General features: G+C 41.6%; 2 protein-coding genes across 4 annotated transcripts in view; both read left to right on the top strand.

Moving 5' to 3' along the window:
• Nucleotides 1–8221, top strand: part of PHF20L1 (PHD finger protein 20 like 1) — a 59409-nt gene extending 51188 nt beyond the window's left edge. For all 3 annotated transcript variants that reach the window (XM_033512457.1, XM_033512458.1, XM_015618068.2), the window contains one exon: nucleotides 474–8221. In XM_033512457.1, coding sequence (XP_033368348.1) covers nucleotides 474–616 — 143 coding nt within the window. In that variant the 3' untranslated portion in view covers nucleotides 617–8221. The remainder of the gene's footprint in view (nucleotides 1–473) is intronic.
• Nucleotides 8222–11294: 3073 nt separating this feature from the next.
• TG (thyroglobulin) overlaps nucleotides 11295–27588 on the top strand; it is a 145106-nt gene continuing 128812 nt past the window's right edge. Inside the window, exons 1-9 of the mRNA XM_015652915.1 lie at nucleotides 11295–11328; nucleotides 12336–12444; nucleotides 13314–13411; nucleotides 13861–14064; nucleotides 14297–14456; nucleotides 18864–18970; nucleotides 20039–20182; nucleotides 21934–22119; nucleotides 25361–26419. Of these exons, the coding sequence (XP_015508401.1) occupies nucleotides 11295–11328; nucleotides 12336–12444; nucleotides 13314–13411; nucleotides 13861–14064; nucleotides 14297–14456; nucleotides 18864–18970; nucleotides 20039–20182; nucleotides 21934–22119; nucleotides 25361–26419 (2101 nt within the window). The remainder of the gene's footprint in view (nucleotides 11329–12335; nucleotides 12445–13313; nucleotides 13412–13860; nucleotides 14065–14296; nucleotides 14457–18863; nucleotides 18971–20038; nucleotides 20183–21933; nucleotides 22120–25360; nucleotides 26420–27588) is intronic.

A 27588-nucleotide genomic window follows, 5' to 3' on the forward strand; every position in this document is an offset into this window, starting at 1 on the left:
TCTAAACTAACAGGGTTGACCTTTTCCCTTCTCTGTTTCTACAAGCAGAGAAACTCCTTGAAAACATTTGTTAAAGATTGGAAAACCATTCTATAATCTGGACCTTGTCCACAGGAGCCTGTTAAAGTGGCAGAAGCAAGCCTTGTGTCTAAGGGTTGCATTTTCTGTTCCAGAACTGTCAGAGTAGACCATGAATGGAAGTTTCTTTTTTGTGTGTAGAGGGTAAATTGTGAGCCAAGGGTAAAATTTGCACCCAGATACCTTTTTAGAGCAACAATCAAATCAGAAGATTGGATTGTTCAAGAGAAATACGGAATTAGTTGGTGTTTCCGTAATGAAATTTCTTCTGTTGAATAAGGCTCAGTGTATTTTCCCTTTTTATGAAAGACAAAGTAAGAAAGAACAGTTTAATATTTATGGAAACTGTTTCTCAAAGACTTACTCTAATCAACTTCTTCTTTTTCCTTCTGTAGTTTTAGAAAGCTGGCTTGATTTCACTGGAGAACTGGAACCACCAGATCCTCTGGCAAGATTGCCTCAGCTCAAGCGACGTATCAAACAGCTCTTAATTGACATGGGAAAAGTACAGCAAATAGCAACACTTTGCTCTGTATGACAAAAGGAAGAATAAAGAAGTAAAAATAGGTTCTTTACAGTGAATTTTCTTATTAGCCACAAGACTGACAGGAAGACAGCAAAAAGCTGAGCATTTATATGGTTCTTTGCTGATTACATTAATAGCCTGAAGCTTTAGAAAGAAGAGAGGAAGTTTAGAGTCAGGAATCTGTTTTATTGAAAATATGAATATTCAATGTCCAGGCTTCAAAATTATATATAATATACTGAGAAAAGTAAATTTCTCAGGATTTTAACATGTTAAACAAGTAAATCCCCAGATACAAGAAAATTCAATAAACAAAAAAACCAAAAACTCTTTGAAGAGCAATGCTACTATTTTGGAACCCTTGGCAAACATTTCTAAATTAGCACAATTCAGCTGACTAAAAATACAATCCTCTTATCTTGCTGGTGAAAGATACAGAGAGAGCTGTATCTTCTCTACAAGGAAGGTTTTTAGATTATTCCTTTCTCATATGAATGTTCAGGAAATCAAACATACTAGCTTTGATTTTTGAAAAAAATTACTTGTCATGGTCTCCCTTTTAAAATATTTTTTTAAATAGAAATCCCTAGAACAGCACCCCTAGGCTCCTTTAAAACAGAAGTGAAAATAGTGATCAGATGTGCCAAATAATATTAAAATCACTGGGATGAGAGTTTGATTATGACTTAGGTGAAGGTTTTTTCCAAAGTCCTACTCGGTGCCAGCAGTCCATCCAAAATTGTATCTAGTTTATATTTTTTTATGTTCTCTAGCAGTGTTCAGGAATCAAGGTACAATTTTTGTCCTGGGTAGCTCTGTTCTGATGTCGGCCCTCTGAAAATGTCACCATCCTCACTGGGGATGGGGAACGACAAGAGCAGCAAAACTGTGACTGTGGAAATTCTAAATACCATTAGAGAAAAAAATCACAAGATACCTTATCCAAGTTGTTTTTATAAAATTTTTCAGCTTCAGTGAATGAAATGTCATGAAACCAAAGGCAACCTACTTGCTCTGTTAGCTCTTGCTGGATTTTGAGCCCAGGACTTTCCCTGTGCTGATAAGTTGCCGCTGTACCCAGTGCTACATCTGTGTCTGTGTGTGTATGTATATGTGTATAGCTACATGTACATATATACATACCATAACACATTTCTACCTACACATGTCTAGTTTTATTACCATAGACTACAAGAACTGGTGGTTCATATTACCTTTTAACAAGCAGTTTCTAAAATTGAAAATAATGTATGTACAGGTTTTGAAATTTGTAAAATATGACTGTTAAAAGGAGGCTATTTAACTGAGGACATTAAGATACTTGAACATTTTATGCCTCATGTCTGTTTATCAGTTCTAGTTATCTGTATAAATGCATTTTAGAACCGATAGACAGTAAACTTGAATTTACCTTTTGATATGAGTACAAGCCACTGTACATTCAAAAATTATTTAAATTTGCAAACACACTGTTCTATATGTAAGGTACTGTATGTAAAACTGTTTATTAAAACTATTCTGCATACTCTACATTTTCCACTTTTCTTCCTGATCTACATACAAATGTAAAAAAGAAGTGATTGTTATTATGTACAGACCATCAAAAAATCTTGGAATGCCTTTTAAGGATGCATACAACTGAAAAATGTGCCAAAGATGGATTATCTGGGAAAGACTTTGCAACCAGTGCATTGAACTTTCATGATAAAACCATTATTGAGAAAGAAGGCAGCGTGGCTGGTTCATTGCTAAATTAAACCTATCCTGACCTTTCCTCCCTGTCTGTCATACCTGAAGTGAGTTATCACTCCTGATGGCCAAAGCAAAATTTCCCTCTTACAGAGCAGTTGCTATTTAAAGTCTTCCCGCATCAAGCTTGTGATGTATCACATCACAGAGCTGTGTGATAACATGGAATTATGGAATGGTTGGCAACTCCATAATGCAGAAAGAACATTAGAGCTGTGGAGATGTTGACATCTTATAGCAACTGTTAATAAATACTCTGTGTTATATAGTTGATGCTTAAATAACTGCTTCAAACATGAATAGTTGAGTGACCTACTTGCTTTTGGATATGTGAGATGTTTTTATAGACTATTCACTTGCTGCATATCCTTGAATGTGGTACTGTGTGTACTGTATAAGAGAAGTATAAATCCAGATGAATTACTTTGAAACAAAGTGGAGTGTATTTACAGAATTTATACAGCATACACTGTAGCAATATTATGCAATGTGTGTGCATGTGTGTGATGTAATATAATTGTAAATGTTACTGAAGGTGAAGGTGGACTTGAAAAGTTAGTGGAGAGGACAGAGGTTTTATTCTTACTACAGAGATGGAGGAATGGTATCCTGATAAGGAAATCCTAAGGTCAAAGTTGAAGTTGCCCTTGCAGCTTTAATGTGTCTTCTATTTGTATGTATAATGGCCTCTTAATTTACATGAATATGTAATTTTTCCCTTCGAGATCCTGCCTTATTCAGGATGGACTGTGCTTACAAAAACAATCTGTTCAGTATTTTTTTTCTGTTCATTGTGTAGTCATGTATTATAAAAATTCCTGCAAGCATTCATATCTTCTAAGAAATACAATCTCGGTGTCCGTACGGACCGTGCTATGTATGATACATCGTGTACTGCTTGAATGTTTCACAAACTTGTCTGAGTTTGCTTTCTCAAGTCGTGGTGCTGGTCTGTAATATGTGGACGTTAGTTTTTGACCCTAGTATCTCAAGTTTTCAAAGGTTTGGGATGCTTTTGAGGTCTTTCTTTTAAACACGAGTCAAGTGCCATAAAAATGCTAAGTGTTTTGCACAGAATGTAACCTAGACTTGATTGCTTTGCTCGTGTGCCAGCCAACCCCAGTGTGATCTGGCTCTTACCAGAATTTCCTCCTAGCTGGCCTTATCGAGAGAATCTTATTCCTGTAAGCATAATTTTCCATCTGTCTTCCTGCTTCCTCTCTAAATAAGCCAGGGATGTACAGTCAGTCTATTTGCAACATCATTTATTTGGGTGTGAATTGTGGCTGCATTGTTTGATGGAGAGGACAGACCCTCTCTGAGGAAAAAACAGTAAAAGACAATGTAAAGACTGTTTGATACGTGTGTACAGAAAGGCAAAATGTTTAAATTTGCAGCATTCTTTCAATGAATAGGAGTTCTAAAGAGTAATAGTCAAAAGGGAAACACCATTTTACAGAAGTCTCTTGTGATTTCACAGAGCTAAATGGCAATTTAAATGGCATTGGAGCCTTTGAATGCCCAGCTTTTTGTCTGAGGTTTAGTTGGGGGTTTGTTTGTTTGTTTTTTTTAATGGAGGTATCAGGGTGATTTAATTTCAAAGCCTGCTCCTACTTGTGACCATACCGAAGGCATCTACATCAGGAGTTCTGTGTTTCAGTTGCAGTGAAGGCAGGGCAGCAGTTCTGCAGTCATAAATGAAATGTAGTGTTGGTGCTGTGGCCTGGTGTGATACGATGGGGCTGCCACGTTCTGGTTACAAAATGGACATGTTCAGGTCATATTGCAGGGAATGGGTTGGAAGATGCTTCCTGTTAACCCTTTTCTTGGGTAGCTGTAGGTCGAATAGTGCCCATATTTTATATACTCTGGCCTTACATGCATAGATCTTTGTTCAGCTGTGGAGTGGTTTACAGTGGTAGAAGCCTGTTGTTTTCTTTCAAATAGACAAAGAAGATGGGTTGCAATTTTCTGATAGATTTCCTGTATTTGCTGGGTAGCAAAGAATTGAAACTGTTCTTCCATGGATGCAGTAATCTTGTATGGCTGACAGCCACTTTTCTCTCTTAATTTTGTCTCTGAGCTTCTACATGTGCTCATCTGTTCATTTTGCAGCTTGCATCTGTTTTCTCCTTTCGTTCTGCAGCTTTCTGCACTCTGGCTTCTGAGGTACCTGGAGGGTGTCACTCCTCTGTTCTCATGCCCAGTTCCTCCTGGCTGCTGTGGGAAGGAGTCATGGGGAAAGGCCTCTTTGACTCTTCTATCCACAGCCTCCAGAGCATTCTGGGACTTGTGTACAATTGGAGTGTGTGCACCATAATCAAAATCTCCAGGTGTTTTTGATGCCTTTCTTAAGTAAGCCTCTTCTGTCTTACGCAATTGGTGATCTTCCTCTACTCCCATCTGGCTTCTAACTTAACTAGACCTGAATTAATGTTACAGCAAAACCCCTCTGGCACTGTTGGGCTCCAGCACTCCTTACCAAACTGAGGGTTGGGATGCAAAGGAGTCATTCAAACATTACAGTAAAATTGTAAAAGTATTTGATGTTGTAAACCACATTATTTTTCCCTTGCATTTAAAGGGAAGCTGTAATAATTTTTCTTCACTGGAACTTCAAAAGGCACAAAACAGATCCTGAACTGAACTGGAGCTTGGTGTAAAAATCAACAAGAGAAGGATGGGCCGGACTCTGCAGGCAGGGGCTTCACAGCCAAAGAGCAGTCAGGCTGTCCCAGCTGCCTTGCCCTGTTAGTAGCTCTGTGGAGGTGCTGGTCTGTGTGTGAAGGGGGTGTGTGCAATGATGCCATTCATTTGTGAGCAGGATTGTTTAGAACACTGGAACTGCAGGTTTTTGCTCTACTGCTTAAAGATGTTTCAGTATATGCACCTTAATTTTGGAGTGCTTATTAAGGTCAGAGGCTTAATCACTTTTGAAATGCCCATTGCTATTCTCACATTTTTTTTAGCTCACAATTTTTTTCTCTTGTACTGATTGCATATGGCTTTAGGTGAGGTTTTTGCAGAGGCTGTTTGAAATGCTTCAGTAATGGTTTCTATTATAATTTGTTATGTCCTGGGCACTGGGTGTGGGGGTCTGTCTTTAGCAATAAATATTATACACTATGTGTATATGTTTGTATATGGAAAACAAATACAGAGCATGTAACAATGGTGAAAATACACTGCATCGAGTGCAGATTGTGCATTTGGCAGCCATTCTGCACCAGTCTGAACAATCCAAATGAAAAATTGGAGACCACGTGGAGAAAATGAACTAGCATGAAAAATCATTCAGGACAGAAATTCCCTTCCCTTACTCTGTGGGCTGGATAACTAAAGCTAGTTCAATTGCTGTTTGCTTCAAACAGCTGTCTTCCTTTCCTGAAAACTGGCCAAGCCTCCTGTGTTCAGCTGTAGCCATGTGCATCAGTGTATTGTCACTAAACACTCTGAGAGAGGCAGCACTGCACTATGATTAAATCTTCTATGAGAGAAGCAAAATACTTCCTTCTGTGATTTGTTTTTTATAATAGCAATAATGTTGACTGCATTCTAATACTCACAATAAAGGTCTGTTGAGATTGTTATGTGCCTGGGCTCCCTTTCCATGGACTTCTCTTCTGGTGAGCTAATGAGTGCATATGTTTTAAAGCATTAGGGAATCTTCAGTTGTGTGTTTAGCCTGTAGTCCTTAGGTTATGTGCAGTCATTGATACTCACTTTTCTACATTGCGAGGCTTGGGGTAATTTTCAGTTGTATTTTAGCCTGTAGGCAAATTATACAATCAGTAAATTATTTACAGTACTAAATTAATGTATGTGGCAAAGTAATTAGAAGATATTTCTGTTTCTGAACTGTTTTAATGTTTTAACAATTTCAGGGTTTGAGTTTTGCAATGCACTTTATTCTTTACAATTAATGTCTTTCAACAGTATATTCACAGTGATGGCATCTCCTCTTGTGTGCAGACATGTGCCTTTGTACAATATCATTACAAAGTAACTTTAATTTGCTTTTAGTAATTTATTTTAATATCATCCACAAGTTGTTCAAGACACTACTGTGGTAGAAAACAAATAAGCTAGCAATTCTAAGGAAGTTCTTCTCTTAGACATCCTGTGGACAAGAGCACAAATGATAAGTAGCAGATGAATGAAATTAGACAGAATCTCAGTAAGTTACTGACATAGAAAAAATTGTTTTATTCACAGAAAAAGTCAATATGATAGTAAATGCAATGAACTTAAAAATTTTAATTCTGAAATGTTAATAGTTGTTGAAGGGGCAGTCTCAAAGTAGGCTCTCAAGCATTAGATAGAAGAACAGACTGAGATCTTGGAGCAACACACTGAAACATTTTTTTTAATTAGCAGACTTCCTGAAGAAGAGGTTTTCCAAGTCAGACCAACTGTCTGGCCAGCCCAGAGTCTTGTCTGCAGCAGAAATAGAAGTAGGACGTCAGATCTGTACAAACATACTATGAAATATCTGCACAAATTGACTTTTTTGTGAATGTGTCTTTTACTTCTGGCAAACCAAGGGTTCCTTTACCAAAATTTTTAGGTCCATTAGTTTTATCTGTCACTTGACAGAGATGGACTCCTCAGGTTTAATCCATCTTTTTCATTGGTGGCTTATGGAATTCACAGCTTTGTTGTGTGGCAGGAGCTTTTTTGTCCTTGAACTTCCTTTCTGACTCCACTGGCTCTTCACCATTGCCTTTAGTTCAGAGAAGGTTAAATACTGCATTATTGAAAAGACCCAAAGCAGTTTTGTCCCATCAACACCAAGAGTTTGGCATCCTGTTGCTGTCCTTGTGTGACTTGTGGTGACTTTTCTCACTGCCTCAGCTTTTTTTTTCTGTCAAATTTTGAATCAAGTTGCAAATCCCGTGTGTCACTGTGGCTGCAGACCTTGCTCCTGTTTGGGGTTTCAAACCAATCTGCATCCCAGGTGTTGTGAGAATAAAATGCCTATTTTTCTAGCTGGAATCACTGTGGTACTATTGGATAGAGGGAAACTGTTATTTTCAATGAATAAGTAAGAAAAAAAGGCCATTTTATTTGTCTAAAATGGTCAATATCTGCAGGGATAAATGCAAATTCAAATATTCTTACATGGGTTTCTTTAGGTTCTTCTGTCACCAAAGGCACTTTTCCAAGTGGTAAATTATTATTTAAAATTTGACAAGTCCTGTGCCCACTCTTCTGATCTAGCCAAGTTTAGCATGGAAATAACTGAAATTTCCCTATTATTCTTTCAATTTGAAGAGGGTGTCATGTATAAAGAGAATACACTGAGAAGTGTATTATCTGGGGCTGTCATCTTGTCGTCTTTTGATTTTTGCATCACATGAGGTCTTAATCAGAGACAATAGAGTAAGTGCTTCAAAAAGTCTTGGAAAGAAATGTGCTGAATGTAAACCTTAGTTCTCTATCTGTAAGTGTAACAAATGGTGTTAACTTTTTTTATGTAGCTTTCTTAACATGTATGACAGGATTGTCCAACACTGATGCTTTATTTAACACAGGAAAACAATTTCTTGTTTGAAATGAACAAACTGATTGATGTAAGCATCATTTCAAAATGTTTTCAGTTCTTAAATTTTTTGCTTCCAATTTGCTGTCTCATCTAGGAAGCTCCCTCCAGTTGTTTTTTTTTTAAAACTTAGGTTGACTTCTCAGGCTCAAATTTTATTTGGGTAAGAGTAATTTTCCTGTGGATACAGATGTCTGTGTATTTCTATACAGGAATCATTTATCCCTGGGCCTTTCAATATGTAAAATTGCAGTTGCACAAACTGTCTCTTCTGCTAAGAAAGTGTATGCAAAACTGGAACAATGAATAAATATCTTCTTCTTTGAGGTTTGTGATTTCAGTGTCTCATCTTACTGACCTTTATCTTTCCCCCAGCAACTGTAATTTGTAGTATAGATTGAGTAGCTTTTGCTGGTAGGTACAACAAAACAAAACCCTCATTTCCAGCACTAGAGCAATGATTTTGAAGACTTCATAGTTTTAAGGCTGTATTAGCCACAGGGACCTTTTCTACTTCTTTTCTACTCTTCATTGGTGAGCTAATTTAAGATGTTGCTCCATCTTTTCTCAGGTGCTAAAAATAGAGGTCAATACCACTGTCCCTTCACTGAAGGTTTTCTTACTTTGTATTTGACCAGCCATAGGTAGCCAAGTGCCTCTTTTACTCTGATGAATGTGAATTCCACACATTGCTTTGTAAACAACTTTTTTCCCTTTTTAATCCACAGGCTCTTGCATCCCCTTGAATGTGCATGTACCAAGATATCCACCTTGGTTTGACGCACATCTAGAAGTGGTTTGAGTGATGCCAACTGCCAAAATTCCTTTTCTCAGTTTTTTAAGAGACTTTTAAGACTTGGCTATTCTTCCCAACTTGAGTAGTTCATAGGTTGTTTTTTTGAGTGTTTCTGAAAGAAATAAACATCTTGGGAATCAGCAATATGTAGATATTGTGAGTTTGTACTTCTTTCTGATAATAATAGCCCACTGATACTTCACACTTTCCTGTCTGCCTTACTCCATTATCAGCCTTTTATAGCAAAGAATAAAGAAGGAAAGTGAGTAGTGACCCTAATAAACTCCTCTCCCCATTTGCTGTGCAAGGAACCTGAATTATACTTTTCAAATAACTTTAGAAAATTGGACTAAATCAGTATCACCCACAGACCCCCAACTCTGGAGATGTTTCCACTGGCTTGGAGACATCACAGTGCCTGCAAACTGAGCCTGCTGCCCCTGCAGAACCTGTCTGCAGCACTGGACTCTCTCTTGTTGCCCTCCTGTGTCTGCCCCATTTTGCAAGGCTTAGACACAAACCTGAGAGCCTTGAAGCGTCCTTGGGTCAGAAATACATGTTATGGTCAAACTTTCCTGATTTAGCCACAGTTTAGCCAACTAATTACTGGTTATTCAGTTGGATTCTTTTGTTCTGCGTGGATATTTCCCTACAAATCCTATGCTAATCCAGAAATTCAGTCTCTGTGTCTGCTTGATCAGGGACATTACAGGATTTGCCATCTTTATGCCTCTAAAGGTTGCCTTTTTTTGGTCTATCATCTATGCTGGATGTGTTCTTAATTTTTTTCCAACTTGATCTTTCTGTAGGTGGTTGACTTTGCTCAAGTTCAGTTGCTTGAAAGCAAATTCCAAATATAGTCCCACTCATTTTTAAAAGCCTAGTAATGTGCTAAGGCAAGCTTGTGCTGCTCTTGGAGATCATATTTACCATATCCATCAAACACCATGGCATGGCAGTGGTCTACAGCCAGCACAGGAGGATGTTTGGAACACTGCTATCATGTTCTTAGTCTGTGGGAGAGTATCTGCAGAGTTTCTAGGCTGTCTAGTACCCATGAATCACAAACAAGAGTGCTGCTCTCACTTTTTCTTGAAATCAGGTTAAATCCAGCTTCAAACATGTCTTGTTATTATTTAAGTAATTATTTGGGGCGTATTTATCCAATTATCTTTGTACAAGTGATGGTGAGTTCTCATAATTCCTGGTGCAAGTACAAGAAGTGGCCAATTAACAAGTGAAATTCTGGAACCAAGGAAATAATATTTCTCATATGTTTTGTGTTGAGGATCTTGCATGTAATTAGTACCAAAAAGCTTAACTTAAGAAGCTTCATGGTCATACTGATGTTACAGGTGGAGGATGAAGGATATGAAGTGAAGCTGTGCCTGTCAGGTACTTGGCTGTGTTAAAGTCCATGGTGCAAGTGGGAGTGAAAGCAAAAGATGGAATACAATTGACTCTGATTCTCAATTCACTTTAGCCAGTGAGGTGCATCCATCCTGTTTTTCTCTTAGTAAATAACCACATTATGAGCTATATTCACTCCTAATATGCAGCACCCAGAAGTCTCACTCTGGTCTGTCCCTCAGCAGGCTCAGCTCTCTGGGAATACAAAAATGTGCAATTCCACTAGGGAGTACAGAGCCAGGGCAGGTGAGAGCCAAAGCTCTGCCCAGTCATGCCAATATGTTCCATTTAGTTATTGGAATAACTGAGCCCCCCTGCCACCCACTGTGCCTGCTGCCACTCGGCTCAGTTGTGCTCCCTGGAGCAGGGATGAGAGCTGGCTGAGGGGAGCCAGGAGGGCAGTTCCAGCTGAAGAGACCTCTTGCAGTTTGCTCAGAAGCATCATGTGCGTCACTCAGCCAATTCTGTGCCCAGCCAGCAGCACAGAAGTGAACCCATCCCCATGATGGGTGCTATAAAAGGGCAGCAAAGGCTCTGTGGGGTGCACAGAGCTGCCTCAGGGACAGAAGGGGATGGGGCTCTCCCATTGCAAAATGGGCTCCATCCCATTTTGCACCCTCTGTTGCTTTATTAGCATAGCAACAGCCAATATATTTGGTAAGTACACTTGTCCTTTTCATCTGCCTGTCCAAGGGTGACTGGTCTTTGTGCTGCTTGTGTGTTGTCCTGATGAAGTATGTCATGATCTTGAGTCTTGCACGCTGCAAACGTAGCTGGTTATTGTGTGCTGTGCAAACTAAGGCTGGGCTCCTGGTTAAATATTAAACTATAAGGACCTCTAAGTGGTCAGGCTTACTTGAGTTTGTACACCTGGATTTTGGGTGGAAAAAAAATGTATTCTTATGGGCTAGAGAAGGAGCATAGGTAAGAAAAGGTACTGCTGCAGGGTTGTGAAGTTCCTCAATCACATCTTCTACTTGTAGGTGTCATCATCTAATTTAGGCTTGAATGTAAAGATTTTGGGTAGTCTGAGTGGTTCCCCCAGTTCTTTGGCCTGAGTTTGATAGTCCTGCACAATCAATGATTTGAATCACTGACTTAATTAGTCATTTAACTCAGATGTTTTGGTAGACCCTCTCTAGCACTGTACACAGGGATCTCTGCACATCCCAGAGCCAATGTTCGGGGTGAAAATGGGGAGCTTTGCCTATGTGATGTTGTCTACAGGTGAGATCACCTGAAGTTTTGCAGTCCCATGAAAATTTTCATGTAGTCCTAAGGGGTCACAGTAAAAACTCACAGAAACAGGTGTGATTGAGAAGCATTAGAAGCACAGGAACCATCTGCAGCTGTAGAAGTTCTGTGAGTTGCAAATAGTTTCAGGCTGAAAAGCATTCAGAATCCTTATGATGTGTTTGCACTACAGCGTGTGATCGCACTCAGACCAAATACTGGCTTAAACAAACATTTGGACTAAATTGCTGTACCTGTGGGTTTGTTTGCTGTATTTTTATAAACTAATCTGTGGTATTAAGAACATGACATTCATCAGATTTTGAGGATGAGGAAAGTGTCACATCAACTAATCTTCTCTGTAAAAAATAACTTATTGAATTTCATCTTTCTACATTCTACATCTAAAACAGCAGCAAATGCTGCTTTGAATGCATTAAAAATTTACTAAGTGGCTTCAGTAGTTGATCATTTGGCCCATTGAAAATTGAGAGCGCTCCTAATATGAATTAGTCTGATACTACTACTAGAAATTGATTATTTTAATGAGATTTAGAAGAAATACCTCTCCTTTTGGTGAAATAGTGAGTGACTTAGCTTAAATAAAGGATAATTACTCAGAAAATTTAATGGTGTGTGTGGTTATGCAAAGGGCTCTTATGTGGTCATAGGCACGACTAACTAAAGAACCCCAAGTACCAGAAAATTATAGCCATTCCAGTACAGAACAGGGCTGAGGCTGACTAAACACAGGCCTGGGAAAGGGGTTCATGATCGTCTCCACCGTGTGCTCATCCTGCAGCTGGCAGAGCAGTGGGTTTGTTCAGTACCTCCCTGTGCTGTCCCACATGGAAATGAACACAGGGAGCGATGGGAAAACAGCCAGAGAGGACCCCTGAACCTGGGATGTTCCCCTGCAGCCCTGGCACCAGCAAGGTTTGATAAAAATGGGTTTGTGGTTGACACCAGCCTTAGGTGTTTTATCTTCTTGCTGTTTTCAGAGTATCAGACCGATTCCCAACCGCTGCGTCCATGTGAACTTCAGAGGGAAGAGGCTTTTTCAGCAGGGGAAGCCTACGTTCCTCAGTGCTCAGAGGATGGCCAGTTCAGGTAATTCATCCCTGCTACTCACATGCAGACACGTGATGGGACCTTTCATTGCTAATGAAATTTTAGCTCATCTTGAGGAGCCACTGTATCAGTAGACTGGAGCATGAGAGGTGCAGGGGACCTGAAGGGACTTCCCTGGGCCATGTTGCAGATCCAACCTCTCCTAAATGAATTCCCTGTTACTGGAATTAATCTCTGGGTTAAGAGGTCAATCTAAGATTAACAGGCTAATCTTGGCTGCATTATTTGCATGTCAAATACTTGGTGCAGTTTGCAGAGTGGTGCAGTTTGCTGTTTTCCTACTCGTGCTAATGGGTGAATGTGTGTGCCAGCTGGCACACTCAGCCAAGTGACTGACAACTTATCCACCCTCGTTAGTGGCACAGTCAGGTTTCTTTCTAAAGGCAGTGAGGGAACTAAAAAGCACACAGAGAATAGTGATTTAGAAAGCAGCATGTCAAAGGTGCAAGAAACTAATAAGATAAAGCTGAGGCTGAGTACAGATTGTAATTTCTCTACTGTTATCTTTTTTTTTTTTTTTTGCATCTGGTAGCAGCTGTGACCATTCTAGATTTGACTTAGAAACTGTCTCAAAGTCTTTGGTGAATCTCAGATCATGAGAATTAGGGTTCTGTCCAACCTGGTTGTTTCCTCAATGACTTCAATTCACATATCTGCAGTTCCTGAAGAGTTCAGAGAATTACTAGAATTAAGGGTTCCCACTGACCAGAGTCAGCAGAAATTGCCAGTTCCATTATTTGTGATTTTAAAGTATTTGGTGTGGTGTGGTTTGCTTTATGGTTTTATGTCTGGTACTGACTGAGGACTCTACACACACAGAATAAAATGTTACTTGTGATCTTCTTCAGGACAGTCCAGTGCAGTAGGAATGGTCTTTCCTGTTGGTGTGTAGATGAAAATGGTGTTGAGGTTCCTGGCAGCAAACAGAATGGATATCCTATATCTTGTGAGTAAAAAGTTTCTATTTTTGCTTAGATTGAGTAAAGAACCATTTAAACCTGTGTTTGAACAGCTGAAATCAAGAAAAGGCTAGCCCCAGACTTTGGTGGACTCTAGTTTGTGGTGATTTGCTAGGTCTTTCAAGTGGAAGTTCTGGAGTTTCTTCAGGCTTATCATGGAAACCTCATACACCTGGATATCTGTATTTAAGAAGTTATCAGTAAGACAAATTGTGAATAAAAGATTGATTTAATGTAATGGCTTTTGAATTGGAGAGCTTCAGCCCCATCTGTGGTGGGCTTCTCTTTACCAATTTTCATAACCTCAAGGTCCTCATGCCACCTGGGTGGCAGACTTAGAACTTGCAATTCTGAGAAAACTCAGATATTGCCTCAATAAATGATTCAGTGCCCAACAAGAACCCTCCTCTAACAGTGCCCCTCTCTGCTACTTCAGGCTTGTCCTTTTGCCAGCTGCAAAAGCAGAGGATCTTGGTGAGCCGATACATCAACAGCAGCAGCATCTCCTACATCCCTCAGTGCCTGGATTCAGGAGCTTTTGACGAGGTGCAGTGTGACACGGAGCTGGGGCAGTGCTGGTGTGTAGATCCAGAAGGAATGGAGATTTATGGCACCAGACAAAGAGGAAAGCCAGCACAGTGTAAGAAATATTCAATAAAATGATGGGTTTTGTAGGTTTGAAAAGCTTGGTGTGAATAAGGAACAATAAGATTATTGAGTCCAATTCCCTGCTTTTCATAAAAACAAGATGATGCACCTCAGTGTCCCTGCCTGATGTAATGAATGTAACCCCCTTTTAACCAGCAGGGGGGCCATTCAGCTGTTTGTGGGATGTAAATACAGAAATAAACATTACCTCTTTTCCTCATTAGGTCCAGGGAACTGTGAGATCCGAGATCGTCGCATCCTGCATGGGTTTGGGGAGAAGAGCCCACCACAGTGCTCAGCAGATGGGGAGTTTCTGCCTGTCCAGTGCAAGTTTGTCAACACAACAGACATGAGTGTTTTTGATCTTGTTCATAGTTACAACAGGTAAGAACTCAGGCTTCTGAATCAGGAAGGTAATCCTGCATACCCCTTCAAGGTACCATCTGACTGCTTTCTTGTGATTTTTGCTAGATGGAGCCCATATTCTGTAACTGCACATTATTATGTTTTCTGTTAAAGAATGAACCAAGTGAAAAAACTTTTTCTTCTAGTTTAAATCTGCTGATTTAAAAAAAAAAATTAAAAATAAATATATTCCATCCCTGCAGTCTAATTGGTGTGTCCTCACACAGCACTGGATACCACTTTGTGATCTGTAGGTGGAAAAATAGGCTAATTTTGAGACAGATAGTTAACAGCAAATTAGGTAAATGAATAAGGAACAGAGGAATTTGGATATATATATATGAGGTAGGAAAGACCATTCCATATGGGAAATGAAAGCAAATGATAACATGCAAACAAGTGATAACATGAAAAGATGAAATTCCATCTGATAATGAGAACCTCTTACCTGTCTAAATATTAGGCAGTGGCAGGGTTGCTGACATGGGTGAAACAGCAAGTGATGAGCAGCTGTGCTGGTGCAGAACTCTCTTCAGGTGGTTGTAGAGGGCTGGGGAATGCTTCAGAACACTGGATCTAATCCCTGTCTGTGGGACAGCAAGCTGTTGTCCTGTGGAGGAGCTGAGAATTAATGCTGTGATGGAGATATAAGGGCTGAGCAAGGAGAACTGATGGGAGAGGAATTGTTTTGGCACAGATGTTCAGACTCTCCAGAGAAACCTTTCAGTGTCTGGTGAACCTCAGTTCACTGGCTTGGTACCTCAGCCAGCACCAGTTTCCCTGGTGGAGGGCAGTGCATTAAACACCTCATTGTGACTTGGCTCTGTGGCAGCATTTTATAGTAAATGTCAGTTTTGCTGTTTGGAGGGGTTTCTCTGTTTTTTAATTTAAGTAAAACTGAAGGGCAGGTCTGAATGCACAGTGCAAATTTGTCAGAGCTTCAGGAGAGGTTATTTTGGTGAAAGCAAAATAATGTGACTCTTTTGTTTGTTGGTCTGTGGAGTGTTGAAATGCTAAAAAAGCAATTACAGTGGAGAAATCAATGCTTTAAATTGGCATTATTTTTTCCTCCCACTGGGAGATTTGCCTGCAAAGACCTGTGAGATTGGATTTATTCTCTGTCCATGTCAAGTAATTAATCACAGCAGGATCATTTCAGTCCCAGCTGTCTGCCTTCTAATTATGGCATTGGCTTAACCTATTGCAATCATATCTGAGTACTTCAGGTCATTAATATATTTATTTTCACACTACTGCTGCCTGAAATGTCATTATTCCTTCCCCTAAGAGGGCAGAATGAAGAGTTGAAGGGAGGAGTTCCACAGCAAAGGATTGTAGCTGAACAGGGATTTTAACCCTCATTTTATGTTCATATGGAAACAGTGGAGAACGTTTCTACAGACTGATTTTTGAAATTTAGATATATAATCCTAACTATCTTTCCAATTAATTTCCCTAGACTTTCATAAATATTCCAGAGTAGGCCAGTATGTTAAACCCCCTTCTCCAAACAAACAAATTAGGAAACTCAGAAGTTTAGGGCTAAGACTTTCCCAAATAGAAGACTTCAAAAAAGAATGATGAGCCCAAATTTCCTGCATCACCTGCAGGGCTTGGCTGCTGTTACTTTTTTGCATGGACTGTGTCCAGGTCCTGCCTGGATTGGCAGCCATATAGAACTCCCTGCAGCAGATTGATGGGAATTCTGGAAAAATCAAAAGGCAAGGAAGACTTTTTTTTACTTTCTTGCTATAATCAGTAGTGAGTTGTCTTTGATGGAAGCTAAGAGCAGAGATTCATATTTTGAAAGCCAACAACTTCACATTTATTTATTTTCCTGTATTTTTGAGTGTGAGCATTCTTGTTGAAACACATAGAGACATTATAAATTTATCCATAACTTAAATGTAGTCACAATTGATTTGGACTGGCTCTGAAAAATGTGGAATTCCATGTTATTGCTACTCATCTTAATGGCTGTGATTAAAGAGTCTGAGAAAATAGAAAATGTGGTAAGAATTGTACTTTCCACCTGAGAAAAGTTTTGCCTTCTTGCTTGTGTGGACCTAATTTATATCTGTGATTTATTTAGCTATACTCTCAACTTGTAAAAAAACAACCAGAATGAGAAGATGTGACTACACATCTGCCCCATTTAAAATAGTGTAATTGTGTGTCACTTTTTAATGTTGAAAATGAAAGAAAGCAGGATGCAGAGTTTTTCCATTGAATCCTGTTTCACTCAGATTGAGGTTGAGGTGCTGAGGTGATGAGCTCCAAGGACATGAGCAGTGCAGAAAAAAGATCATATTCCTTACTGGGCAGTGGACAGAGCTTGATAATCCAGGGGAGCTGAAAGATCTCAAAATAACCCAAGCTGTTTATGTCCATGTGCACATTGAAGACTATAGGAATATGCTATTTATGTGTTTATACCTTAAATTGTATCATTTTTATACTGGCAGAGGTTCCTCTGTGCCATGAAGTGTGACATTTTGATGTCTCTCAGCATGCCAGTGCCAGCAGTGGAGCAGCATTTGACAATCCAAAGTGGAGGGAGTTAGTGAACTTTTAATTTGAAGATGTGGAAGGGTGCCAGAGCAAAGCAGCACTACACAGGGATGTACAAATTCTGAGACAGGAGCACTGCTGGGTAACACTGGGACAACCCTGGGGTTACAGCCCCTTACTCTGACAGAGGTGCTGCTGCTTTGTGCACTCCCAAGGCTGTGCTGTGATGTTCTGTGGAAGCAGAAACATCCTCTGCTCTCCTGGCAGGAGGTGGTGGTGCTCCCAGGAGTCACCTCTCCCATGAAGACAGGCTGAGAGAGTCCACCCTGGAGAAGAGAAGGCTCCTGGGAGACTTTATAGCACCTTCCAACATCTGAAGGGGGCTACAAGGGGGGTGGAGAAGGACTTTTAACAAATGCATGTAGTGTTAGGACAAAGGGGAATGGCTTTTGACTGAAAGAGGGTAGGTTTAGATTAAGATGTTAGGAAGATATTCTTTCCTGTGAGAGTGGTGAGGCACTGGCACAGGTTACATACAGAAAATGTGGATGGCCCATCCTTAGAAGTGTTGAAGGCCAAGGCTGGATGGATCCTGAGCAACTTGGAAGCAGCCCCTGCCCATGACAGGGGGGTTGGAACAAGATATCTTTAAGGTTCCTTCCAAGGAAGGAAGAATTCCAAGAGCCCAGAATGTTCTATGATTCAGGCAAAGTCTTGGAGGCAGAAAAGGCCCCTTGCCCTGCTCACCTGAGCAGCAGCTCTGAGCCAGACAAGCATTTCATTGCTGTTCTCAGGTTCTGTGCTCTAGAGCATCTCTGGGGCTGCTGGAGTGTGGCACTGAACTGAGCCTGGTCACAGTTTCTCAGGGTGGCTGTGAACTGCTTTTCCCAGTTAATCAGTGCCTAATCCACCAATATTCTTATTGCTGAGTGTCCATCCTTGGTAAAAACCTAATTTGTGTAAGTCTCTGAAGGTGTTGAGCAGAAAATTCCACTGCCCTGCTGCTAGGTTTTTCCAAATAAACCACTGGAGCTGGGACACCAGACCTTTATAGTATTTCAGGGCAAGGGGATGTGTCTGTAAAATGATATGATTGTTTTAGGACTTAGCACTTTGAAACTAGGAAAACTTCCCTTTTGCTTGGAGAAGCGCTAGGATGTCTGTTGGTTTAGAGCATATTTATTATGGTTTTCCAACTTGGACCTTATTAACTTTCTTTCTTAAATAATTGCTTTTCTGGAATCTGGCTGCTGTCACTCCTAGAATATTACACTGGAAACCATCTCTTTGATCTCCAGAAGCCGAAGTCAGTCTTGTACATTAAAAGCCCTTTTTCCTTCTCCTCAACATGTTGAGCCATGCCTTGGAAATGAAAGACATTAGTGAGGTTTTTATCAGCTTCTGTGCTTAAGTGCAGAAATCATACATGGCATGTAAGGAAGGGGAAGCAACCTGGTTTTTTAGGCATTCTGCCATCTCATGCAGATTTCTGGAAGGAGCTAATGAATGGGTGTTGTAACAACATTAAGCCATCTATTTTGCACTCTTTGATAAGCTTCTGAAGATGACAATAGAATTGAAAGTGAATTAGATGCTGGTACATACTTATGAAGGCTCAGAAACCTGTTTGAAGGGAGATTATCCCCTGCTTGTTTAGAAAAATGGCATTTAGGAGAGTTGCTCTCCTGCTCAAACAGTGATCTGGATCATGTCAGAGCCTTGTTGCTAAAAGGAGACCAAAGTGTTTTGCACTGGCCTTGTGCTCTGCAGACATCCTTCTCCCACAAAATCAGGAAGAAGCAGCTGGTACTTTGTTGTGGTCAGTGGGCTTCCCTGGGCTCCACACAACACACAGAACACTACTTTTTCTTCCAGGCTCCCAAGGGCTTTCCAAAAATTTAGCTCGGTGAGGGAAACGTTCCCGGAGATCTCTGGGTACTGTTACTGTGTGGACAGCCTGGGCAGGGAGCTGGCAGACACAGGTAAGTGCCTTCCAGCATCTCATCCTTCAATCTGGGTGGTGTTGAATTCCCAAGGGAAAGGACAAATAACAACTATCAGTCTTCAAACTCATTTGGAAGTTCAATTCCAGTCTTACAAGGGCTAAAAGCAGTGTGACCAATCTAATGCCCATGGGAAGGGCTGGAGCTCACTAATGGGATCCCACCCTGTCTAGCACAGCTTCAGCCAGCAATGAGTGGAGTTGGTGCCTGGGAGCAAATCCTGTCCTCTTTGGGATGTGGAATAAGATTTCTGAATGCCCACTTCCTGCCCACACTAGAAAGCTCTGTCATATTTGACATGTCCTATTAGCAAATCTGGGGGGATATAAAGGGCCTGAAGAATGAACTCTTTTCTTCTTGCTTAGGTGGAATCATGAAATTGTTTGGGAAAAGACCTTTAAAGACATCTAGTCCAACCACTCTACAATGTCCTCCTCTCTCATAACCTCAGGATTTAAACATGTTAATAGTTGATGGGATGCTTTAGAAGAAATAGTGTTCTTTTTTCAGCAAGGAGGAATGAGGAGGTTGAGAATCTCCAGACCTTCCTTAGATACTGCGGTTTTAATTTTTAACTTCTTTTAAAGAGGAAAAAACAAAGCATAATAGCTTGCAATTTAGATGATAGATGAGTACTTCAGCATTTAATTCCCAGAAAAGAAAGAAGTCCTCAAAAAACCTGTGCAGTCAGAGAGGCTACTGAATATTTTAGTTTTCAGTATGCAACCAAAATGACTTGTAGTTGGTTTTGGTAGCATCTGTTTCCAAAATTCCATCAATTTCTGTACTGCAGGCTGAACCTAACAAAACCACAGCCTATAGACAATTATGGGATATTTCTCCTGTTTGTTTTTGGTAGATGTCAAGGCAGAAAGGTGGTGCCTGGGCACCCAGCACTGGATTGGGATTTCACAGTATAACTTCACATTTGACTTGTTTAGATGACTGGATTTATTTTTCCTGAGAGTCTCCCAGCTTTTCTCCTCTGGTATAAGGGTGACTTCTTCCTTAAAAGCAGTGCCTGTGCTAAAAGTCTGTCTTCCCCAGGCTTGGAACTGCTGCTTGATGAGGTTTACGACACGGTTTTCTCCGTGCCAGAGCCTGCCCGCACGTTCACGGAGAGCAGCATCCATCGGATCCTGCAGAGGCGATTCCTGGGGATCCAGCTGGCTACCTCTGGAAAGTTCAGGTGTAAGTGACACCCAGGAGATGCCCTGTAAATCAGGTGGCAGTTCTGGAGCTTTTATGTGAGAGCTGCTGTTGGGGAGAGTTGTTCTAGGAGTTTTTTTGCTCTAAAAACGTGTAATATCAGAGTTTAGATGCAAGAATCAAGGTCCCTGAATTGCAGCTGGCTTTTATCCTCTGCACTGTACATTCTTTACCAGCAGATTGTACCTGTCCTCTGATCAGTGCTTCCCCATGTGCCTGCAGATCACATTGTTTGAAATCCCATGAACTCTCTATATCTCTTCCCCTGAGATTATGGAGATGGACTTGTTGATTTATTAAATTGAAAGTCTGAGAAAATGCTCCCTAATTTATGTTGGCACACTCAGAAACAGTAAGGATTTTACACTGACCACAACACACACCATTCCCAGGAGGCCACACAAGAGTTTGGCCAGCAAAGCTGAACTTTTGGATCCACCCTTGGGCCCCATTCCTTCCCTGGTCAGGGCAGGGATATGGGGAGTTTCTCCACATACAGACAATGAACTCTGCAGGATAGGAGGTCAGGTACCTCCTCCCTCCTAGACCAGAGCCCAAACCAAACTGTCTTGGCTGGGGAGAGCTGGAATCTCCTGTGTGATATTTCATCCTCCCATCCAAAGTCCCAAACTCCTCTGGCATCGCTTTCTGACTCTTGCTAAGGAGACACATCGCCAGAAATATTAAGCAGATAGTGATGTCATTCTTCTGGCTATATGGTCACACAGTTTTTCTGGCTTTGGGACAAGCTGATCCTTCTGGGGAGTCTTGAAGGTGCATTCCCTCAGCACTGCACGGTGGTTTTGGCTCGGTTCTGGCTGTAGCTGGGGCTGCAGCAGCTGTCAGCACAGGTGGAGCTGTACCAGCCACAAGATGGAGATGTGACCTCGTTCATCAGCCACCGAGGGGATGAAGCCGCTGTCATCCAAAGCCACTCAAATTAGGGAATTTGTCAGAGTCCCCTGGATGAACAGTGCCCTCACTGCCTCACTCAGGTAGCTGGGTGTAGCTGGAATGTTCTTGAAGGGGAGAAGTGTTTTTAGGCTGACAGGTTAATATAAACAAGCAAATTTCTGTTCAGAGGGTAAAGTCCTGTATTGGACAGATCATACCCCAGAAAATTTACTTGCTGAATTTTTGCCCTCTCTTCCTTTAAGACCAGCTTGAAATAGTAGGGTCTGGGAAGACCCAGGAACAGTAGAGTCTTCAGATCCCTGCAGAGGGAAATGGAGAAGTGGGGTGGTCTCAGCCCAAATCTCCACAGTCAGGTGCAGATCTGTTTGCAGGAGCAATGCCTCATTCTCTTCAGAAACATCAATGTTTGCCTTCAAATCAGTCCCCCCAGCTGTACATCTGTCTCTGATGACAACTTTGCTTTTGCACTAAGGGCTAGAGCTCCCTCAGCCTCCAGTGTAGTTCCCTGGGAGAAATATTCCTGCTCTGCCTACTTGCAACTATGTCTGAAAAATATGTTGAGGTTTTATCTTCTGTTTAGTTTTCAGAAATTAATACCTACAGTAGGAAACCATGGGGAAAATTCTTGATGGGAAAAGAGGATGGAGAATTCCCATTTGAGCTGCTACTTGATGTGCCACTGAAAACAATCAGGAAATTAAATTTTTTTCCCCCGAATTATTTTTTTTTTCTCCCAAATAGGCAAACAGTGGGATCAAACCGAGGTGGCTCTGAAACTTTAAACTTTCCCTGCTTAAGGCACTCTGTTTTCCCTCCAGGCCCCTCGAGGTGTGAGGCTGAGCGTTCCGCAGCGCTGCGCTTCCAGCACCCCTACGTGCCGTCCTGCTCCGCCGATGGGGGCTACGCGCCCCTGCAGTGCCAGCAGCCCGGACAGTGCTGGTGTGTGGACACCCAGGGACAGGAGATCCCGGGCACAAGGAGGAGAGGACAGCCCCCAGCCTGTGGTATGTATGAGATTTGCCAAAGGAAAAATGAGCCCCTCTCTCAGTGCCTTTCGAACAGAGCAAGTCCTTTCTGGGGTCTGACAGATTCTGCTGTTCAGAGATCCTGAAACCTCCCTACGGTTAAGAGTTATCTTCTAATAAATTATTAAATAGCATACTGGTTTTATTTTGCTGTTAGGATCTTTCTTTAACCTTTTGGTTTTGCATGCAGCAAGGTTTTTCTTTGTTGCTCTGATGTCTGGCTCCTGACTCCAGGAGCTGAGGCAGTAATATAAGGAACTGACTGGGGTAACATGAGAAACAAGTGATGGTGATTTTGTGTTTTACCTTCTTCCTTTGGTGAAATAGTGTGGAATTTCATCTCCCATTCTGGCTATTTTTTTCCAACTCAGTCACTGCATATTTTGCCATGAAAACTGCCAAATCCTGTTAAAAACCACCCAATAAACAATTCAGAAAATGTGTATAGGTTAGGATTTTGAGAGATTCTACAGAGAATACATCATCAAATGAGTGCCCTAAATGGAAATGACAGCAGAAATGTCCAGGGGCTGGAGGGGAGGAGGAAAGTTAAAAACCTTTGCTATGGAGCACATTACCTAAATATTCAGGATTGTGCTGGAGGGCTGGGGCACAGGGTCTTAATCTGGGGGCTGCCTTGGGGGAAGGCAATTGCTCTGTCTGTGAGACACTGCACAGCTTCCCAGGCAGCTAAAAAGGGAGGAATCTGCCCTGGGTGTCACGGCTCCAAGTGCTCAGAGTGCTCTGGGCACACATAGGCTTACTGTGAAATGAAAACTTTGTGTGCCTTCGAGGCTGATCACCAAGGATATTGCAAGGGAACCTCTGAGAGGCCTCGCCATATGTTGGGAATGGTTGTTTTCTCTTTCAGTGTGCTTTGCTGAGCTCTCCTGATAATTTTTTTTTTTTTTTGGAGGGGGTGGGGGTGAGCTGAAGAAAGGAGGGCAATGACTTCAGGCTGCTTGCAGCTTTTATTGGCAGGCTCAGGAAATTTAAGCTGGGAAAAAATTCTGCAGAGGTTTCACAGATTAACTCCTGAGAAGGTATTTCATGAGGTTACAGCTTCATGCCATGTGTGTGTCTCCAGTTCTCCTCTCTTTTACTTTGTGTTCAAAACCCACATGGATGTGGTACTTGGGGCCTGGCAGTGCTGGGTTAATGACTGGACTCAATAACCTTACAGGTCTCTTCCAACTTTAATGATTCTGTGATTGTTTAACGTCCTTGCCTCTCACACTCAGCACTGTTAACACTGGAGGAGTCAGAGCACCAGGCAGTCCTGATAAGGACCTGCTCCTTTCCAGACCTTTTACTGTAGGTTCACGCCAGCAGTGCCTTTGGTGTTTATTCTGTCTTCCTCTGTTTTGATTTGATTCAACAGTGGGTAGGAGGGGAGAGTGTTTATGACCCCTGATCCTACATTTGTTTCATATTACTCTTCTTGTGGAATTGTGGCTTACACTAAATTATTGGCCCTCTGAGGAATGTTCTTCATCCCTCTAACCTAGAGCCAACATTGAAAACAGAAGGGGCCCATCCTACAGAACGTTCTTTTACAAAAGAACTTCTGGGAAGGGACCCTGAGCTCCTGTCAGGAACTGCAGAGCATGACAAGGGTGCGAAAGCAGGAGCGAAAAAGACATCAGTCACAGAACATCAGATTACTTGTTATCTTTTTAGCAGCTTTTTAGGTTTTCAGCTTTTATCCTTTTTTTAAACAGGATTTATGACTGCTTTATCATATTGCTAGGTTGTGGAATAAATGGAGATGGAGTGGGGAGCCCAAGGGAGCTGGTGCTGGAGCAGACTAAAGCTGCTTATCCATCTTGTCCCCTACAGGGACAGCAGTGGTGCTGAGTGAGAAAGAGTGAGAAACATGGAAAATGCACATAACTTCCAAATATCCTCCTGGAGGTGGGAGATGCCTCAAACAGGAGGTTGAGTCCAGATCATTGTGTTCAGCCCTCCCCTATGGAGTTATCTTCCAGGGATTTGTCTAATTGCCCTCTAACCTTTGATCCTTCCTAGCACTCTGGCAACAAATTTCATGATCATGGTTATGTGCTCTACATCTGGACTGTGAGAAATACTGAATAATAATTGTCTATTGTGATCATGTGGAGAATCCTGCTTTTTTAAAAACCTTTTCCATATTTTTTTGTCCAGGCTGAATGTTCTCTTGTACTGGAAAAGCTGTTCCATCCTCAAAATATTTCCCTCCCCCTTCTCTATAGTTCTGCTACTTTTTCCTCCCTTCTCTTTTTCAAGGACAGGTAACTGTGTGGCATGTGAGTTAAGCTGCTGTGTGCATTCCAGAGATGCAGTCAGTGCCATAACTATCCTGTCTGTCTGATTCTTGGTGTCTTTATATTTAGTAATTCTTTCATTTTTTGCTGTCTTCTGAGCCCTAAGCTCACTGATGTGTTGCATCCTAACTTGGAGCTGTTGCTGCCTGTGTATCAGTGTACAGATGGGGCTGGATGCAGCTACCCCTGTGACACAGGTTAGCCCAGGATATGGGTGCCCAGGGCCACTGTTGGTACTCTCAATATGCTGACATTTGACTATTTTTGTTGAAATTCTGTATTTTTTCCCTCAGAGCTCATTCATGAATGCCATCTGGTCCTTAGTACTCTATTACTGCTAATTTTAACAATTCATTTTCAAACCTCTTGCAACAAACACCTCACTCTGAAACTTTCATAAATTACTCATTAGTGCACATTGTTAAAAATAACTTTCTGTTCTTCCACAATTTATTTCTCCTTCTCATGTTCCCACATTTCACTTGGATCATTGGAGGTTTTTTACCAGCAGCAGGCATCCTACTAGAGAGCTAAAATATTTGGAAAAGACATTTTTCATTCTTTCAGCCATGGGAACAGGGATGAGAATTTACATTGGGAAGCAACAGAACTAGTAAAAGACCACAGAACAGGGAACTCGGCAGTGGGGAAGGAATGTTTCCTTTCATTTTGGGTCTTGGCTGAAGGATTCTATTTGTAGAGCATATATTTCAACTATATTTCAACTATATATAAATATATATCTGTAATAGAACTATATTTCAACTTCCTTAACAATGTACATGGTGCATCATTGAGAAGCAGGTTAATCTATAATATTGTTTTTGCCCCAGTTGCTTGAAGGAGAGCAATAGAATCACAAGTCCTGGAGGTTCTAAAATGTTTTTTTTTTTCTTTTTTCCATCTGTCTCTAGGTGAGGAGCACTCGTGCATCTCCGAGCGGCGCCGGGCCTTGTCGAGGCTCCTTTATGGCCCTGCTGGGTACTTCAGCCAGTCCAGTTTGTTCTCCACACCAGATAAGCAGTCTGACAAAATTGATGGCTTTTCAAGAGCCTGCCCTCCCTCTTTCAAGGAGCTGTTTCTGGACTCTGGATTGTCATCCCCACTTGCACAAAGCCCATTTGCCAGCCAGACTCCTGAGCTAGAAACCACCCTTAGTGAAGCCATCGCAGGGATGTTCCCATCGAGGGAACTGGCTCAGGTGGCACTGCAATTTACTGCCAACCCAAAGCGTTTCCAAGAAAACCTCTTTGGAGGAAGGTTCTTGAAGAATTTGATCCAGTTTAACTTCACAGGGGTACTTGGCACTAGTGGGAAGTACAGCATTGGCCAGTTTTTCCCCCAGGTGGATGTGGTGGATAATGGCCAAGGCTCTCTGGCATCAGCTGAGGCATTTTCACTGGAGGTATCAAAGGGAAGCTCCATTTTGAGTAAACCTCTCGTGGGCAGCTTTGGCCGCACAGTAACTCTGCAGGACAATCAGAATCTGATGAAATTCCTTTCTTCTGTCCTGGAACTACCAGAGTTCTTTACTTTTCTTCAACAAGTAATTTCTGTCCCCAAAAGCGTAGCTGAAGATTTAGGTGAAGTGGTGAAACTAGCTGTGGGATCCAAAGGCTGTGGTGAGGAGCCAAAGGACCTGTTTGTTCCAACATGCACCAAGGAGGGCAGGTATGAGGAAGTTCAGTGCTATGCAGGAGAGTGCTGGTGTTTGGACACTTTGGGTAAGGAGGTTCCAGGCTCAAGAATTCAGGGCAAACGCCCAAGGTGTCCCACTGAGTGTGAGAAGCAAAGAAGAAACCTGAAAAACCTGAAGCAAAGCCTGCCTGCAGGATCAGATCTCTTTATTCCCTCTTGTACTGAGGACGGAGACTTTCTGCCACTCCAGTGTTATGGGACAAATTGCTTCTGTGTTGATCTGAATGGCAAGACTATTCCAGGAATAAGGGGGAAAGCTGGAAAGCTGATGCAATGTAAGTCTTAGGGACTGGAAATTTAAAGATGCTGTCTTTTGTATTGGGATTTCATGGTTCTTTCTTCATATCTGATTACATCTGAAAATAAATGGATGATGTATGCAAATGTCTTCTAAGAGGAAAGCAAGCCAGCTTTACAGTGGCAGGGGGATAGTCAGAAATACAGTGTGTGTCAGCCTTGATATCCCAAGTCCTAAAGGTGGTCAGGGTGTAGGGTGGGCACACTCAAACAGAGGAGCCTGAGATCTTGCCTGGTTACTGAACATGTCATTGGCATGTCTCTACCAGAGTGTGCAGCTGGAGTGTGTGACATCCATGATGCCCAGGAGACCTGGAGCATCCCTGGAGCTGAATGTGACCCCTGCCTAGTGAAAAAGCCCTTTTACTTCCAGACCAAGTCACCTGGGCATGGTCACTGGCTCATCTTTTCATAAGAAACAAAGATTTTCAGTGCCTTAAACTGTGGACTTGGTTTAGTCTTTTTAGCTCAAGAATATATCCTCAAATTGATAAGATACCATAGGACTCCAAACACAGGAGGGTGATTGCTTGGTTGGTTGGTTGGTACATAGGTTTCTCACAAGTCACAAAGCCAGGCCAAAATGATGAGTTGCAAATGACTTTTGAAATCAATTTGATAGAGTATGAATTGCCTTTCCTTGCCCTTTTCTTTATGGAATATGAAGAAAGAAGGAAGCACTTAGGCAGTTTATATTTGTCTTTCAAGCTTCTGTGAACTGAAAATGACTCATCAACAGGGAGAGCAGACCAAGAGGAGAGCCTGCTTCTCATTTTGGGAGAAATAGCAGTGTCCAGCAGTTGAGAGTGGTGCATAGTGAGGGAGCTCCTCTGAATAGCAGTTTGCAGAAGTAGTAGGGAGTTTGTTGTAATGATCTGAATTGGGAGGGGATTTATATCCAACAACCCATTTGTAGTGCAATCCAAAATAAAAAGGTTCAGAATTCTCTGGTGCTCAAAAGAAGATGAGCCCCGTTGGTTGATTGGGTTTGTAGAGCTGCTTGGTGGCAAAGTTAAATTTGGCTCTGGAGAAGGCAGAAAAGGCTCCCAAGCCAAACTCACTCCAGTGTTTTGAGGGATGTTATTTTTGTATTCAGTAGCAATGTTCTGTAGAGTGTAGGAAGAGAGGACACAGAGTCTTAACATTC

The sequence above is a fragment of the Parus major genome, chromosome 2 (genome assembly GCF_001522545.3).
Source record: "Parus major isolate Abel chromosome 2, Parus_major1.1, whole genome shotgun sequence".
NCBI classification, from domain to species: Eukaryota; Metazoa; Chordata; class Aves; order Passeriformes; family Paridae; genus Parus; species Parus major.